Genomic DNA, 19,734 nt, shown 5'->3' with positions numbered 1-19,734 from the left:
AAATTAAGGAAACAATTCCATTCACCATTGCAATGAAAAGAATAAAATACTTAGGAATATATCTACCTAAAGAAACTAAAGACCTATATATAGAAAACTATAAAACACTGGTGAAAGAAATCAAAGAGGACACTAACAGATGGAGAAATATACCATGTTCATGGATTAGAAGAATAAATATAGTGAAAATGAGTATACTACCCAAAGCAATTTATAGATTCAATGCAATCCCTATCAAGCTACCAACGGTTTCTTCACAGAGCTAGAACAAATAATTTCACAATGTGTATGGAAATACAAAACACCTCGAATAGCCATAAGATGTTTTAGAAGTAGTAATACATAAAAACGGAGAAGGCAATGGCACCCCACTCCAGTACTTTTGCCTAGAAAATCCCATGGATGGAGGAGCCTGGTGGGCTGCCGTCTATGGGGTCACACAGTCAGACACGACTAAAGCGACAGCAGCAGCAGCAATGCGTAAGAACAGGGTTGAAGGACTTGTGAAAAGAATCCTGTGACAGTGAGTAGATTTACCTGGGATAGAAGGCTGGACCTTCTTCATGACCTAAGATAACCAAGAATATGCCCAGGTCAGCCGGTGCTAGCTTCCGGAGCTCTTCATCATGGCCACAGGTCAAAACGGCTAACACTGAAAGCCATACAACCCACTTCTTACCTTTTATCAAGTGTAAATAGGAAAGTAATTAAAACCATTGTTAGCTTACATGGAAGAATATCTCGATATCTATTTTTGTCTCTGTTGTGTAGTTCATTCCCAGAGTGGAAAACAGCAGGCAGATTCTTAACTTCCAAAGCCTTTAAAAGGTAAGAAATATACGTAATATATTTACTATGACAGAAAAAAAAGGAGGGGAGAAAAAATATCTGTCTTTGTGTAGTGTTCATGATTCTCAAGTCCCTTTATGACATATCCTGATATTAAATGTGTATATGGTAAGTAAAGAAGTCAGAGCTCCACTGGAAAAGTCCTATATAAAATATCTCGGATGTGAGATATGAATCAGCAAGTTGCTTGATAAGGAAATGCTCAACTCTCTGGAGATACTTTTTCCCTTGAACTCCAAGATTTTTCATTTTTCATTAAAATAAAAAGCCAATACAGAACATTAACTTCATAGGACCAACCCCTATATCTATCATTTTATAAATGAAAATAATAAAATAACAGAAACAAAATATAAATTCTCACAATTTACTCCTTGCCCCATGAAGAAATTAGAGTTAGAACACTAAAGAATTCTTCTTTTCAAAACTTTATTACCAACTGTGAATTCGACATTAAATGAACATTTAGTATGTACTCATCACTGTCCCACATTCTGCAGTACAACGATGACTCTGAAAATGGCTTTATACGTAAGAAGTTAACAGCAGCTAGAGAGGTGGCCACATGATCAATGTAGAGACACGCTAGCATGAATGACTAGACTGCACTCGAAGGCACGGAGAGGAAAGCTCCTCGAAGGAAAGCAGCACTTGAACTGAGCCTTCGAGGCTCAGAAGTTAGCAGCATGGAAATGGGTGTGTGTGAAAGCAAAGAAGAGGCGAACGGGTATCACACCAGGTAGGGGGACAGTAATAAAGGCATGGGCGTGCACAGGTCCTCTTAGAAAACAATCAGCAGCATGGCAACACCAGCACAGGACGCAGGCACGCAGAACACAAGGGGACTCAAACTAACCAGGAAGGCCTCGCCTCACACACAGAGGGAACCGGCACGCACCCAGCCCTACTCTAGTTGAACAATTGCGGAGAAAGCCTGAGGGTGCACACTTTTGAAAACCTCTTCAGTAACTCTTGGGTAGCCAACTTGGCACTACCATAAGTTAATGTTGGCCACTACTGCAACGGAGAATGAGGATCCAGGTTTTAAGCTATAAGATAATATCAGGGCAGCACATAGATCTTGGTTAAAACCAAAATATTTACCACAAATTCCTGGGTGATTTCATATTCTGATACTTTTTTTTGTAAGTATTTTAAAATAATCCCTGATGGTTGACTGCTCCTAAGTATTGAATATTAATGGTCGAACTACAGCTAACTGAACTAGCTCCTTTTCAGAAACAATTTCCACACCTATTTTTACAGTTTAATCTTTCTACAAACCAATTCTAAAAGTAGTCTAGAAAAAGGCAACTGTAAAAAGAAGCAGAACAATTCTATAAAAGAAGAGTGATGAGGGAAGACGAGTCTTAATCGATGGTAAAATATAATACAAAGCTATGTTAATTTTAAAAGTTTGGTACATGAATAAACAAATCAATTTTAAAAACCACAAAAATAAAATACATGTGGTGCTTCAGTATATGAAAAAGTAGCATTTCACATCACTGAAGAGAAGTTGGGACAAGAGGATCATTGGACAACTGACTAGCTATAGAATGTTGGATCCCTACCAAATATCTTATAACAAATCAAATGTTAGCTGGATGAAAGATTTATGCATTGAAAAAAATCACAAAATATTAGGGAAAAAAGGCAAGAAATAATTGCTATGTTCCTAGATTGAAAGGGGAGTCCCAAAGGATGCAGAAAACCCTAAACCCCCCAGAAGAATGACATTCAACCATTAAAAATTAGCTATTTCTTCACAGTAAATGTACATGCATACACATGCAACACGAAAAACAAAGTGGAAAATTTTACCGTGTATACAAAACACGTACAAAGAGGGTAATTTCTTCATTATATAAACAGTTAATAATTGATAAGAAAAGGAATAAATAGAAAATTAGACAAACAACTGGAACTAGTTCACTGAAAACGAATATGAAAGGCTTAAAAGCATATGGAAAGCTATCTGTTCTCAAATTAAGAAATGCCAATCAGAATATCAACAAGAAATCATCTGTCACTTAAAAGATGAGTAAAGACCCAAAAACCTAACAGCACAAAATACTGGTTGTCTTTCCAGGAATTTGTTCTAAAGACTATGCATAGGAACATGAATGAAGAGGGGCAATGTTTTTCATAATAACAACATCTGTAATAAGCTAAATGTTCATCGTGGAGGACTATTTAAAGAAAAAAAGTCTTCATTCATATAACTACCATGCAATACTTAAAAGAATGAGATAGAACTATATATGCTCATAATATATTTGGGAATTATTTCTTATTGGAATTCTTTATAAAAGGAAAGAAAGAGCAAATTAATAAAGTACATGCCAGCGATTTTTCTGAAAGTTTATATGACAGATTTAATAGTGGTATAGGGAATCAAGAGAGAAAAAGAGACTTTATCTGTTTTATAACATTTTATGCTATTTTATTCTTTTACTATGTACACCCATTACTTTAGAAACAAATTTAATATTTAAAAATAAAAACAATATATTCAACCTGGAAAAAAAAAGAACAGATATTCTCTGATCGAGAAGTAGAAAAACAAATCACATATAGACCTTGGTTAAAACCAAAATATTTACTTTAAATTCCTGGGTGATTTCATCTTCTGATACTTTTTTTGTAAGTATTTTAAAATAATCCCTGATGGTTGATTCCTCCTGTGTATTGAATATTAATGGTCGAACCAGAGCTAACTGAGCTAGCTCCTTTTCAGAAACAATTTCCATACCTAAGAAAGAGAAAAATTCACATCTCTAAGTTACTTATATATGTGTGAAGGGAGATTTTATTTTTATTGTTTTCTTTTAAGTAAAGAGCCAGCCATTTAAGAATTAATGAAATTTTATTTTTCCAGAGGTGAAGAGTCTATTATTACTTTTAAAGGAAGGGTCCTTATTTTGGAAAAATCATGACTATATGCCTTGAAATTACACAAAATCCACTATTCTTAGAAAAAAACTATTGCATTATAAATAGATATGATAGACTGAGAAGTAATCTGTTTTATAATGTGACTAAGTGTATATATTGACAATTATGCCAAGGCAAGCAAGGCAAAAGAACCAGAGATCAAATTGCCAACATCTGTTGGATCATAGAAAAAGCAAGGGAATTCCAGAAAACCATCTATTTTTGTTTCATTGTCTATGCTAAATTCTCTGCGTGGATCACAACAAACTGTGGAAGATTCTTAAAGAGATGGGAATATCAGACCATCTTACCTGCCTCCTGAGAAACCTGTACGCAGATCAAGAAGCAACAATTAGAACCAGACATGGAACAACGGACTGGTTGCAAATTGGAAAAGGAGTACATCAAGGCTGTATATTGTCACCTTGCTTATGTAACTTATATGCAGAGTACATCAGGTGAAATGCTGGGCTGGATGAAGCACAAGCTGGAATCAAGATTGCTGGGAGAAATATCAATAACCTCAGATATGCAGATGACACCAACCTAATGGCAGAAAGTGAAGAGGAACTAAAGAGCTGCTTGATGAAGGTGAAAGAGGAGAGTGAAAAGCTGGCTTAAAACTCAACATTCAAAAATGAAGATCACGGCAGCTGGTCCCATCACTTAATGGCAAATAAATGGGAAACAATGGAAACAGTGACAGACTTTATTTTGGAGGGCTCCAAAAGCACTGCAGACAGTGATGGCAGCCATGAAATTAAAAGATGCTTGCTCCTTGAAAGAAGAGCTATGACAAACTTAGCACATTATAAAGTAGAGACATGACTTTGCTGACAAAGAGACATTACTTTTGCTGATACAGTCAAAGTTATGGTTTTTCCAGTAGTCATGTATAGATGTGAGAGTTGGACCATAAAGAAGGCTGTGCGCCAAAGAATTGATGCTTTTGAACTGTGGTGTTGGAGAAGACTTGAGAGTCTCTTGGACAACAAGGAGATCAAATCAGTCCACCCTAAAGGAAATCAATCCTGAATATTCATTGGAAGGACTTATGCTGAAGCTGAAGCTCCAATACTTTGGCCACCTGATGCGAAGAGCCGACTTATTGGAAAAGACACTGATGCTGGGAAAGACTGAGGGCAGGAGGAGAAGGGGGCAACGGAGGATGAGATGGTTGGATGACATCACTGACTCAATGGATGTGAGTTTTAGCAAACTCTGGGAGATACAGAGGGTGTCCCTGGTGGCTCAAATGGTAAAGAAGTGAGATAAAGAAGGACAGGGAAGCCTGGCATGCTGCAGTCTATGGGCTCACAAAGCGTCAAGCACAACTGAGTGACTGGACTAAAACAAAACACATACAAGACATGGATGGGAAAAAGAAAGAACTTTTGTCCTCTCTGGGACCAAGTGTTTAGAAGTCCCTGGATCCTGGAATCTGAGATGAGAGTATATGCAGAGTCTAACACACCTCTGACTCTAATTCTAAAACCGATCAAGCATGCACGTGTGCATACACACACACACATCACAAGGATTAAGAGGATCTATATAATTGATAGCACTAAAATAAATGTATAACATACATCTCTATATGCTATATACAATTGTAAGTAATTTGGATGGCATCACCGACTCAATGGACATGAGTTTGAGCAAGCTCAGGGAGATGATGGAAGACAGGGAAGTCTGGAATGCTGCAGTCCATGGGGTTGCAAAAAGCTGGATATGACTGAACGACTGAACAACAACAAAAACAATAATGATATATTATACTACAGATACAGATCTATATTATATAGCTGTATACTTGTAACCAATCATAACAAAAGAGAATACATTCTATTTAATAGTACATATGAAAATTTTCTGAAAAACTAATGGTCTTTTAGGTCATGTCAATAATCTAGATTCTAAACATCTAAAATTTTAAAGATCATGTACACTGGCCAAAATGCCATAAATCTAGAAAGTCAGTATTAAAATAATTTTTTTTAATATAAATTTTGAGGGATTTCCCTAGTGCTCTGGTGGTTGAGAATCTGCTTTCCAATGCAGGGGGTTCGATCCCTGGTTGGGGAACTTGGTTCCCACATGCCTCAGGGTAACTAAATCCACACACCTCAGTTGCTGAGCCCAGGTGCCTCAACTAGAGAGACTGCACGTCACAATCTACAAAGTCCATGCGCTCTGGAGTCCATGCATCACAACTAGAGAGAAGCCTGGCGCCACAACAAAGATCCCACATGCTGCAACTAAGACCCAACACAGCCAGAAAAACAGAGAAAAATCCTGATACATAAAAGGGCTCTCATTTAAAAAAAAAAAAAAAAACAGAATAATTCTGAGGTAAAATGAGTAAGTGAAATCTCTTTCCAAAGCCAAATCTTATAACAAAAATCAAGTAAATACCAGCAAAAATACACAAGAAGCAATTAAACAAAAGAACTAGCATAAAGAAGAGATAGAAGTTTCTAAGAATCTGCACTGCCATGAGAAACTCATCTTGTCTTGGACCCTATTATACCCAAAAGCTCTTTCTAGAGGCGAAAATGAGGAACTGTTGGTGGGGAGAGGCAGTCACAGAAATCCTAAAATTTCCCACAAGTATCTCTAGGAAGCCTAGAAATGAAGTCACTCAGTCGTGTCCGACTCTTTGCGACCCCGTGGACTGTAGCCTACCAGGCTCCTCTGTCCATGGGATTTTCCAGGCAAGAATTCTGGAGTGGGTTGCTATTTCCTTCTCCAGGAGATCTTCCCGACCCAAGGATTGAACCCAGGTCTCCTGCATTGTAGGCATATGCTTTACCATCTGAGCCACCAGGGCATAGCCACTAGGAAGCCCAAGGAGCAGACAAAATTCCCATTCAAAGCCATTTTGATCATCTTCCATCCCCAACAGAAACACCCGTTTGGCTTCTCAATGTGTTCTAGCCTTGCTGGGAAAAAAACTGCTGAGAGAAGGCAGAGACAGTATTATGGTTTACTTTATTATTCATACCTATATTTTCTTTTTTCCCACATATGATAATGTATAGTCCCCCAAAAAAGCTATTATTTTACTTACAAAGTAACTGCTGCTGCTACTGCTGCTAAGTCGCTTCAGTCGTGTCCGACTCTGTGCGACCCCATAGACGGCAGCCCACCAGGCTCCCCCGTCCCTGGGATTCTCCAGGCAAGAACACTGGAGTGGGTTGCCGTTTCCTTCTCCAATGCATGAAAGTGAAAAGTGAAAGTGAAGTCGCTCAGTCGTGTCCGACTCATAGCGACCCCATGGACTGCAGCCCACCAGGCTCCTTCGTCCATGGGGTTTTCCAGGCAAGAGTACAAAGTAACTATTGTGCAACAAATTCAAATTAAGTAAATGAAGAAGCAGGTCATATTTACTCTATAAAAGTTGTTAAGAAATAAACAGCTCATTTTATTAAATTGGCATGTTTGCTATACTAAAATACTTAAAGAATAGATAGAAATGTAGCCTTTATTAATGTGAGGTATGGAACAGTTTCTTCATTTTTAAAGGAAAATCCTAGAAAATCATCTTTTTCCCTTTTGAAAAAGTTTTTCCTAGCTCTTTTCCTGCATCTCTATTGGAAATTTCTTTGTGCATACCTCTGAAATAGAGCCTCATCAAGAATCTGCTAATAAAACGGGATGAGGTCATACCCTGAAGTGCAGGATGGGAAGGCCCTGCAAGCTCTTCATCCTCACTGCTCGACTTCTGCTTTAGAAAGAAGCTACTGGTTTTCCGCAAGGTGCCGTCATTCTCACTAGAAAAGAAATTTATATTTGTCCATGGCTTAGAGAATGTACGTGTATTTAAGAGAGAATCTCTGATAATCTACATTAACTAGTCAATTGACATTCACCTCCATTTCAGTTCAACCACCCGCTTCCACTGTCAACCCCAGGAACTGGCCCAGTTTCAAAGAGAGAGTTCCAAAGTCCCAACGTCTGATCACAAACTCCAACTTTAGCTTTCACTTCGCTTGCAAACCAGCCACCTTAGATCAACCCCCCTATTCATTTCTTTCATGCTTTACCCAGGCTGCGGTAGAAGAACAGTACGGGGGTCACTGGGCTTTCTAGCATCAGCAGAGAACCATTTGGAAAACACTGGTGTGTCTACTCCGTTTACTCTACCACTCCTAATTTCTGAACTACCGTTCTCATGTGCTACCTTTCTCAATGCTCTGCCTTAGCAACAGTGCAGCCCCTTCCATGAAATGTAAGCCAGAAAGTAAGAACTTTTTCAACTTACTCTCTTTAAAAGTGTACACTTAAGTGCATCAACATTCTTCATTATTCCTTGTTTTCTCCATGTTCAGAATTAATCCTTTCAGGTTTTCACCTCTATGCTGTCTCCTCTGAGACATTTTTCTAAAATTATGTTTTCTTCAGTTCAGTTCACCTCAATTCCGTCGCTCAGTTGTGTCCGACTCTTTGCGACCACACGGACTGCAGCACGCCAGGATTCCCTGTCCATCATCAGTTCCCTGAGCTTGCTCAAACTCATGTCCACTGAGTTGGTGATGCCATCCAACCATCTCATCCTCTGTCGTCCCCTTCTCCTCCTCCCTTCAACCTTCCCCAGCATCAGGGTCTTTTCAAATGAGTCAGTTCTTTGCATCAGGTGGCCAAAGTATTGGAGTTTCAACTTCAGCATCAGTCCTTCCAATGAGCATTCAGGACTGATTTCCTTTAGGATTGACTGATTGGATCTCCTTGCAGTCCAAGGGACTCTTAAGAGTCTTCTCCAACATCACAGTTCAAAAACATCAATTCTTCCACGTTCAGCTTTCTTTATAGTCCAACTCTCACATCCATACGTAACTACTGGAAAAACCATAGTTTTGACAAGATGGACCTTTGTTGGCAAAGTACTGTCTCTGCTTTTTAAAATGCTGTCTAGGTTGGTCATAGCTTTTCTACCAAGGAGTAAGCATCTTTTAATTTCATGGCTGTAGTCATCATCTGCAGTGCTCTTGGAGCCCTCCAAAATAAAGTCTGTCACTGTTTCCATTGTTTCCCCATCTATTTGCCATGAAGTGATGGGACCGGATACCATGATCTTAGTTTTTTGAATGTTGAATATTTTCTTAATATAACTAATTTCTCCCTACCTACAAATTCTTCCATATCGTAAGAATAGACATGAATCAACTGATTCTCTCTCATCTTAAAAATAAAAAACCCTTTAAAAACCCTTTAATCTTTCTATCTCCATCGAAATACTGTGCTATATACTCTATCAGGTTCTCAAATACCAGCCCACGTTCCCTTTCCACTTCCTTTCCACCTTCTCACTACTCAGTGTACTCACTTACGCTATCAGCTGGGCTCTTTTTGCACTTTCATTTGCAAGCCCATTTAGCAAAAGGCTCCTAATGTGATTTCTGGGTCTGCTCTCCAATTTCTGAGAAAATTCTCCCCTAAATGAAAATTTAGGTGGTGTACTTTCCCACCAACCTCAGGATAGACTCAGGCTCCTCACTGAAACCATAAATCCAGGAGGCTAATAGTCTCACCCTTGCCTACTTTTCTGTCCTCATCTCTATTAATTTCCTTTATGTACTTTATGCCTCAGCCTTAACAAAGTAAATGTCTTTCCCTTTTGTTTCTGTGGGTCATAACAGGTTCCTAACTCTTTGCTCCTCCCCCCTTTCTTGAGTTACTGTAAACATCCACTTTCTCCATTTCCTAGCAGCTGTCTTTCAGCATCAAGCCTCCTTCCTGATAGATAACAGATAGATGGATGACTGATAGACAGATAGGAAGATGCAAAAAGACTCCATCTGTGCTTTATTTTCATTCTAACAGACTGAATAAAATGTGTACTCCTTGGTTTCACATATATTCAGTTCACTCAAACTATGGCCCACTTTATATTTTCTGTCTCTCATCTTCCCAAGCTTCCTGGAATTCCAAGAAACGTATATCCTATAACTCTTGACACATAACATTTCTCACCAATAATAAGATATTTTCACGGCTCCTTATTTTTACTCAAACTTCTTCCCACAGCTTGAAATTTTCTTCCCTTGTTTCACCTGCTGAATCTCTGTTTATTTAAGATCCTAAATCCAACCAAAATCTCTTTTCCTCAAAACAGCTGCTGGAGAACTCTCCCCCTTGCATAGTTTTTGTTTTCTGTACCCACAATCCTTGGACTCTGATTCTATAACAATATTTACTACTGTATTTAACTTTGTCTTTTAGGTGTCTGAGCCCCAACAGTAAACTACAGAACAAGAACTATTAATATTTTGTATTTGTATACAGTGCTTAGTATGTAATTAGTATCTAATAATTAGTATATATTAGTAACATATAATATTATCTCAAAACACTTTTGAATTAATGTTATTTATTATTCATTTAATGCATTTCTGAAAGTTGTTTATACAACTGTATACTATATACCTTATTATGCAGTGCTCTTCCAGTGACTGTAGCTAATATTACTTACAAATCTCTAAGAAAATATGACTCAATAAAATATTTTCTTATTTAATGTCTTTGTACATAACACCTAAATTAGAATATTTTATAAGCATTAAAGTTGCTGTTTCTTTTGTTTCTAATGGAAATTTACTTTTTCTCCAAGTTTTTAAATTTTTTCATATATAGTATTCACCATGATAATAGTTCCATTTCTAGTATACATTATTTTCTTTCTGGAAATATGTAATGTCTTATAAAACTTAATTGTGTACTAAGCTTTACCTTACTTCAAGTACACTGCCCCATCCAAGAACTCAAAACACACTTACAAAGGTTTTGGAACTGGGTAATTGTTGAGATGATAGAGAAACTGAATTCTTTAGGAATACCTTTTTCTTGTGTTAATATCATATTTAAGAGATCATAAATACATCCTATTTCTAGATAAGTCAGATTGTACTTACTACAAAGTACTATATTTTTAAAATTAATCAAACATTTGAGGGCCGCTATTCAGCCTCCATCAAAGGTTTAGCTATGAATATGAATAAGCAGAAAACTTACTAAATAAGCATATTAGTTATACCTTTCAGCCTCGTCTTTAAACTGATCTTCAAAATCATCACTATGTTGGAAATCTCGAAGAAAGACTTTTAGCTTCCTTGAGTTAACTTCATTTTGAAAAACCTATAGGCGTATGAAAAAAATTATAGCTATGTTTTAGGAATCAATAGTTTAAGAGAAAATGATTTCTATAGCTTCTCATGATGAGCAATAAGGTCTTCAATAATAGAATTAAATCACAATCATGGTGTGATTTCTACTCTTAGAAAATCACTTGAAATGTATATCTCCCTTTCAATATTTTCCAATCCATCAAAACAGCATGTAGAGTACCATGCACATATAAATTATTTCTATTGAATCACCCAAGTTTTAATCATCCAAGTTATTTTCCAAAAGTTCATAAAAAGAAAGCTTATTTTTCTTAAAAAAAAAAAAAAAAGATTACTATTGCAGCCCAGAAGAGATTCTTATAATGAGTGCTTATTTCATTTAGCTTACTCAGATGACCATTATATCTACTACTGCAGGTAGGAATCCCTCAGAAGAAATGGAGTGGCCATGATGGTCAACAAAAGAGTCCGAAATGCAGTACTTGGATGCAATCTCAAAAATGACAGAATGATCTCTGTTCGTTTCCAAGGCAAACCATTCAATATCACAGTAATCCAGGTCTATGCCCCAACCAGTAACGCTGAAGAAGCTGAAGTTGAACGATTCTATGAAGACCTACAGGACCTTTTAGAACTAACACCCAAAAAAGATGTCCTTTTCATTATAGGGGACTGGAATGCAAAAGTAGGAAGTCAAGAAACACCTGGAGTGACAGGCAAATTTGGCCTTGGAATACGGAATGAAGCAGGGCAAAGACTAATAGAGTTTTGCCAAGAAAATGCACTGGTCATAACAAACACCCTCTTCCAACAACACAAGAGAAGACTCTATACATGGACATCACCAGATGGTCAACACCGAAATCAGATTGATTATATTCTTTGCAGCCAAAGATGGAGAAGCTCTATTCAGTCAGCAAAAACAAGACCAGGAGCTGACTGTGGCTCAGACCATGAACTCCTTATTGCCAAATTCAGACTGAAATTGAAGAAAGTAGGGAAAACCACTAGACCATTCAGGTATGACCTAAATCAAATCCCTTATGATTATACAGTGCAAGTGAGAAATAGACTTAAGGGCCTAGATCTGATAGATAGAGTGCCTGATGAGCTATGGAATGAGGTTCATGACATTGTACAGGTGACAGGGATCAAGACCATTCCCATAGAAAAGAAATGCAAAAAAGCAAAATGGCTGTCTGGGGAGGCCTTACAAATAGCTGTGAAAAGAAGAGAAGTGAAAAGCAAAGGAGAAAAGGAAAGATATAAACATCTGAATGCAGAGTTCCAAAGAATAGCAAGAAGAGATAAGAAAGCCTTCTTCAGTGATCAATGCAAAGAAATAGAGGAAAACAACAGAATGGGAAAGACTAGGGATCTCTTCAAGAAAATCAGAGTTACTAAAGGAACATTTCATACAAAGATGAGCTCGATAAAGGACAGAAATGGTATGGACCTAACAGAAGCAGAAGATATTAAGAAGAGATGGCAAGAATACACAGAAGAACTATACAAAAAAGATCTTCATGACCCAGATAATCACGATGGTGCGATCACTGACCTAGAACCAGACATCCTGGAATGTGAAGTCAAGTGGGCCTTAGAAAGCATCACTATGAACAAAGCTAGTGGAAGGGATGGAATTCCAGTTGAGCTATTCCAAATCCTGAAGGATGATGCTGTGAAAGTGCTGCACTCAATATGCCAGCAAATTTGGAAAACTCAGCAGTGGCCACAGGACTGGAAAAGGTCAGTTTTCATTCCAATCCCAAAGAAAGGCAATGCCAAAGAATGCTCAAAGTACCACACAATTGGACTCATCTCACATGCTAGTAAAGTAATGCTCAAAATTCTCCAAGCCAGGCTTCAGCAATATGTGAACCATGAACTTCCTGATGTTCAAGCTGGTTTTAGAAAAGGCAGAGGAACCAGAGATCCAATTGCCAACATCCGCTGGATCATGGAAAAAGCAAGAGAGTTCCAGAAAAACATCTATTTCTGCTTTATTGACTATGCCAAAGCCTTGGACTGTGTGCATCACAATAAACTATGGAAAATTCTGAGAGATGGGAATACCAGACGACCTGATCTGCCTCTTGAGAAATTTGTATGTAGGTCAGGAAGCAACAGTTAGAACTGGACATGGAACAACAGACTGGTTCCAAATAGGAAAAGGAGTTCGTCAAGGCTGTATATTGTCACCCTGTTTATTTAACTTATATGCAGAGTACATCATGAGAAACGCTGGACTGGAAGAAACACAAACTGGAATCAAGATTGCTGGGAGAAATATCAATAATCTCAGATATGCAGATGACACCACCCTTACGGCAGAAAGTGAAGAGGAACTCAAAAGCCTCTTGATGAAAGTGAAAGTGGAGAGTGAAAAAGTTGGCTTAAAGCTCAACATTCAGAAAACGAAGATTGTGGCATCCGGTCCCACCACTTCATGGGAAATAGATGGGGAAACAGTGGAAACAGTGTCAGACTATTTTTCTGGGCTCCAAAATCACTACAGATGGTGACTGCAGCCATGAAATTAAAAGATGTTTACTCCTTGGAAGAAAAGTTATGACCAACCTAGATAGCATATTCAAAAGCAGAGACATTACTTTGCCAACAAAGGTTCATCTAGTCAAGGCTATGGTTTTTCCTGTGGTCATGTATGGATGTGAGAGTTGGACTGTGAAGAAGGCTGAGCACCGAAGAATTGATGCTTCTGAACTGTGGTGTTGGAGAAGACTCTTGAGAGTCCCTTGGATGCAAGGAGATCCCACCAGTCCATTCTGAAGGAGATCAGCCCTGGGATTTCTTTGGAAGGAATGATGCTAAAGCTGAAACTCCAGTTCTTTGGCCACCTCATGCGAAGAGTTGACTCATTGGAAAAGACCCTGATTCTGGGAGGGATTAGGGGCAGGAGGAGAAGGGGACGACAGAGGAGGAGATGGCTGGATGGCATCACCGACTCGATGGCCGTGAGTCTGAGTGAACTCTGGGAGTTTGTGATAGACAGGGAGGCCTGGCGTGCTGCGATTCATGGGGTCGCAAAGAGTCGGACACGACTGAGCGACTGATCTGATCTGATCTGAACACACTAATAAATTAAGATTATTTATCTTTATTTCTGTGCTTGTGTAATTTAATCCAGTAATTCTAGGCATGTCTCTGCCGTGAGACTTTGTGCTACTAAATGGACTTCAGTCCACATTGTTGACTTTGCACTGTCCTGTCCAGTACCCAGACCACTGGTAAATAAATTGAATATAATTAAAGGGAAAAAACACCTTAAAATAAGGAATAAGTAATCAATATTTTTGCCCTCAATTCTGCTTCAATTAACCCATTCATCTGACAGTTCTTTTCTGGGTCCAAATACATGGAGATACTGTTCTAAGTGCTACAGATAAAACACTGAATAAGAGGCATGATGTGTTCTGCCCATGTGAAATGCATACATTCTCACGGGGAAAGAGCAAATACACCAGCAAACATATAAAAGCTAAAATAATGCAGTAACAAAGTATGGTGATACTTAATCACCATGTACCTAAAAGATAGAAGGAAAGTTAGACAAAGAGACAGGAAAGCATCCTGACCAAAAGGAACAGCAGGTCCAAAGTCCAGAAGGCCGCCACGGTCTGGCCTCTGCCTAATTTTCCACCCTCAGCTCCCACCTATTTCTTAGGCAGCATCTCCAGCCATACACTGTGTTATGCCTTGTCATCTTTTTGAAGTGTCTTTTGATGATTCTTATTTTGTGAAACATTAATCCTTTCCCCTCTTCTTAGTCCATATTCATGTGTATGTGTTTTGCTTGATTCCACGAAATTTCCTAGACTTGAAATACTTCTTGTGGGTATGTATACACTTGTGGACATATATACAGCTGACATTCTAGAACATGGACTGAAGCACAATTCATTTTAAATACAAGCATATTAATGGTATAACTACCTAGAACTCTTATCAAGCACATTCGTTTTGCAGTATAAGTCAAAACATATCACTTCTTAAGTTTTAACTTCACATAAATAGCCACTAGTGGAGGTGATGGAATCCCAGCTGAGCTATTTAAAATCCTAAAAGAGAAAAAACAAACAAACAAACAAAAAATCCTAAAAGAGGATGCTGTTAAAGTGCTGCACTCAATATGTCAGCAAATTTGCAAAACTCAGCATTGGTCACAGGACTGGAAAAGGTCAGAAGGGCAATGCCAAAGAATATTCAAACTACCCTAAATTGTATTCGTTTTGCATACTAGTAAGGTTATGCTCAAAACCCTTCAAGCTAAGCTTCAGCAGTAAATAAACTGAGAACTTCCAGATGTACAAGCCGAGTTTAGAAAAGGCAGAGGACCCAGAGATCAAATTGGCAACATTAGTTGGATCATGGAGAAAATAAGGGAATTCCAGAAAAATACTACTTCTTCATTGACTACACAAAGCCTTTGACTGTGAGGATCACAACAAACTGTGGAAAGTTGTTAGAGGTGGGAATACCAGATCACCTTACCTGTCTCCTAAGAAACCTGTATGCAGGTCTAGAAGCAACAGTAAGAACTGGAATGGAAAAACAGACTGGTTCAAAATTGGGAAAGAAGTACAAGGCCGTTTATCGTCACCCTGCTTATTTAACTTATATGCAGAGTACGCCATGGGAAAATGCCAGACTGGATAAATCACAAGCTGGTCTGGTTGGTGATGGCCAGGGAAGTCTGGCGTTCTGCAGTCCATGGGGTCACAAAGAATCGGACATGACTGAGTGACTGAACTGAGCTGCATCACTAGCCAGTCCCTGAATTCGTCACACTGTGATTTCATCAGGAAATGCGACTTTATCTTTTTCTGCCACACCTTCACCCCAAATTTACAAAAACAAACCCTTTCAGTACAACCTATCACCACTGTCTGGCTGTTGCGTATGAGTTTTCAGTCTGAGCAGTTCAAAGCACTATTTTTCCTCTCAGAATAACCAGTTGTATCCGCACCATAAATTGAACAGACCATTCTATCCACAATGCCACTTGTCACAGAAGGAGTTCCCATATATGCATAGGTCATCTTCTGTAATCTCTAAGCAGTTTCATCTGTCTTATTTGCCACTTCCTAAATTACTACCACATTTCCTCAACCCTTAAGGTTTATAATGAGTCTTGATAATCTGCAGTTATCCCAGTTCTCATTCCACCACATACACACTTTGCCTTCCTTTCCTAATACTGCATATTTTTGGCCTTCTGTTTCCCCAAGTAAGTTTGATTCAGCTGATTAAATCTCTCTCTCCCTCACCTACAAACACACAAAATTTGAAATCTGTATTAAAACTAGGTTAAAATAACTTTGTAATTTAAATTAAGAAAAACTGTTATCTTCATTATATTAAGTTTTATTATCCATTAATATGACATGAGTTCAGTTCAGTCACTCAGTAATGTCTGACTCTTTGTGACTCCATGGACTGAGGCACACCAGGATTCCCTGTCCATCACCAACTCCCAGAGTTTTCTCAAACTCATGTCCATCAAGTTGCTGATGCCATCCAACCATCTCATCCTCTGTCATCCCTTTCTCCTCCCACCTTCAATCTTTCGCAACATCAGGATCTTTTCAAATGAGTCAGCTCTTCACATCAGGTGGCCCAAGTATTGGAGTTTCAGCTTCAACATCAGTCCCTCCAATGAACATTCAGGACTGATTTCCTTTGGGATTGACTGGTTGGATCTCCTTGCAGTCCAAGGGACTCTCAAGAGTCTTCTCCAACACCACAGTTCAAAACCATCAATTCTTCGGTGCTCAGCTTTCTTCACAGTCCAACTCTCACATCCATACATGACTACTGGAAAAACCATAGCCTTGACTAGATGGACCTTTGTTGGCAAAGTAAAGCCTCTGCTTTTTAATATGCTGTCTAGGTTGGTCATAACTTTCCTTCCAAGGAGCAAGCGTCTTTTAATTTCATGGCTGCAGTCACCATCTGCAGTGATTTTGGAGCCCCCCAAAATAAAGTCTCCCGCTATTTCCACTGTTTCTCCATCTATTTGCCATGAAATGATGGGACTGGATGCCATGATCTTTGTTTTCTGAATGTTGAGTTTTAAGCCAACTTTTTCACTCTCCTCTTTCATTTTCATCAAGAGGCTCTTTAGTTCTTCACTTTTTGGCATAAGTGGGTGTCATCTGCATATCTGAGGTTATTGATATTTCTCCTGGCAATCTTGATTCCAGCTTGTGCTTCTTCCAGCCCAGCATTTCTCATGATGTGCTCTGCGTATAAGTTAAATAAGCAGGTGAGAATATACAGCCTTGATGTACTCCTTTTCCTATTTGGAACCAGTCTGCTGTTCCGCGTCCAGTTCTAACTGTTGCTTCCTGATCTGCATACAGATTTCTCAGGAGGCAGGTCAGGTGATCTGGTATTTCCATCTCTTTCAGAATTTTCCACAGTTTATTGTGATCCACACAGTCAAAGGCTTTTGAATAGTCAATAAAGCAGAAGTAGATGGTTTTCTAGAATTCTCTTGCTTTTTCCATGATCCAGCGGATGTTGGCAATTTGATCTCTGGTTCCTTTGCCTTTTCTAAAACCAGCTTGAACATCTGGAAGTTCACGGTTCACATATTGTTGAAGCCTGGCTTGGAGAATTTTGAGCATTACCATGTTAGCATGTGAAATGAGTGCAATTGTGAGGTAGTTTAACATTCTTTGGCATTGCCTTTCTTAGGGATTGGAATGAAACTGACTTTTTCCAGTCCTGTGGCTACTGCTACATTCTCCAAATTTGCTGGCATGTTGAGTGCAGCACTTTCACAGCATCATCTTCCAGGATTTGGAATAGCTCAACTGGAATTCCATCCCCTCCATTAGCTTTGTTCGTAGTGATGCTTCCTATGGCCCACTTGACTTCACATTCCAGGATGTCTGGCTCTAGGTCAGTGATCACACCATCGTGATTATCTGGGCCATGAAGATCTTTTTTGTACAGTTCTTCTGTGTATTCTTGCCACCTCTTCTTAATATCTTCTGCTTCTGTTAGGTCCATACTGTTTCTGTCCTTTATTGAGCCCATCTTTGCATGAAATGTTCCCTTGGTATCTCTAAATTCCCTGAAGAGAACTCTAATCTTTCTCATTCTATTGTTTTCCTCTATTTCTATTTCTTTGCAACGATCACTGAAGAAGGCTTTCTTATCTCTCCTTGCTATTCTTTAGGCTAATAGAGTATTGCTGAGAGAATTCACTGATCACAGTAAACACCCTCTTCCAACAACAGAAGAGAAGACTCTACACATGGACATCACCAGATGGTCAACACTGAAATCAGATTGACCATATTCTTTGCAGCCAAAGATGGAGAAGCTCTAAACAGTCAGCAAAAACAAGACCTGGAGCTGACTGTGGCTCAGATGATGAACTCCTTATTGCCAATTCAGACTTAAATTGAAGAAAGTAGGGAAAACCACTAGACCATTCAGGCATGACCTAAATCAAATCCCTAACGATTATACAGCATAAGTGAGAAATAGATTTAAGGGACTAGATCTGATTGACAGAGTGTCTGGTGAACTATGAACAGAGGTTTGTGACATTGTACACAAGACAGGGATCAAGACCATCCACAAGAAAAGGATATGCAAAAAAGAAATGGGGCCATGCTTACACTTTGACAAGATCCCTCCCATCTCCAAAAAGACATGCTAAAAAACCATTTGTATATAACTCATTTGCTAAGAAAAAGTGACATCAACTGAGTGAGAAGTCCTACCATAATTTAAACCTGAGATATACTTTAAGCCATGCTTCAAAATAAACTAGATTATATTTATCAAAGAAGCAAACTGTTCTACATAGCTGTAATTCAAATAAGGCTCACTCAGGACTCTAACATGTCTCTGATGGAATGAAATGTGATTTGGTTAACAATGCCAAGAAGGCACAAAGAGAAATATTTTAAATTATCAAGATGCCAGGTCTTTTTGGAGAGTGCTCTTTTTGTCAAATTAATATCAAAGAAAAGATTGGATACATTTTTCCAAGGAGCCTAAGTTAACTATTCAGCACTATATATGCCAAAGATTTATGAGTGAAATTTGAAAATAGTCATGCTAAGAGATTGAAGCCTGGTTTCCAGTCTTTTTTATGTGACTTGAAGAGCTGTATGATCACAGACAAATCATTTCAGCTCCCTGGGACTTAGTTTTTTCACCTTTAAAGTGAGTGTTGGAATAAAAATTTATTTATCTATCTACTAAATCTAGTCATCAACACACAAGTCTATGAAGTCTAGACAGTTCCTAGGGACAGCATCATAACTGAAAGACTATCAACTGACTATAATACCAAATTAATTCATGAAATGTAAGCAAGGCAAATTCTAATAAAACTAGCTGATTTTCACAACATATTCTAAAAACACCCAGAAGTATTCTAAGATATTCTTTTCTAAAAGGAAACTTTAAAGAGTATCATAACTCATCCTACAAAAGTCAAGTCATAAAATACAGAGGAAAAATCCAAACTATAAAATATACTCAGTTACTCAAAAAAAATCATATACATTTTCTTTAAATAGATAACTTTGAAAAAATTTAAAAAATAAGATATACTCAGTTCTAGAAGGCAGTCAAGTATGGTTATGTAAAGGATCTACTCGAGACAGTCCATGAAGTTTCTCACTTCCAAATATTTCTCCAAGTAGAAAATCATTCAGATCAGAGAGAAGTATCAGCAGGGGAACTGAGAACCATGGATTACACTGAGAAAGACTGCCAGCCACAAAGGGGATGGCTGCTTAGATGTGGCCATCTTACATGTCCAGAGGAATGGACG

General features: G+C 38.4%; 1 protein-coding gene across 1 annotated transcript in view; it reads right to left on the bottom strand.

Moving 5' to 3' along the window:
• The window catches only part of PTPN20 (protein tyrosine phosphatase non-receptor type 20), a 65,067-nt gene that overhangs the window by 23,203 nt on the left and 22,130 nt on the right, over positions 1-19,734 (bottom strand). The window contains exons 5-8 of the mRNA XM_086381278.1: positions 10,820-10,920; positions 7,456-7,559; positions 3,432-3,604; positions 729-819 (exon numbers count right to left, since the gene is read on the bottom strand). Coding sequence (XP_086237404.1) covers positions 729-819; positions 3,432-3,604; positions 7,456-7,559; positions 10,820-10,920 — 469 coding nt within the window. The remainder of the gene's footprint in view (positions 1-728; positions 820-3,431; positions 3,605-7,455; positions 7,560-10,819; positions 10,921-19,734) is intronic.

The sequence above is a fragment of the Bos grunniens genome, chromosome 28 (assembly GCF_055505025.1).
Source record: "Bos grunniens cultivar Pamir isolate PY7600 chromosome 28, Bosgru_T2T1.0, whole genome shotgun sequence".
NCBI lineage: Eukaryota > Metazoa > Chordata > Mammalia > Artiodactyla > Bovidae > Bos > Bos grunniens.
This window is presented reverse-complemented; position numbering and strand designations above follow the sequence as displayed.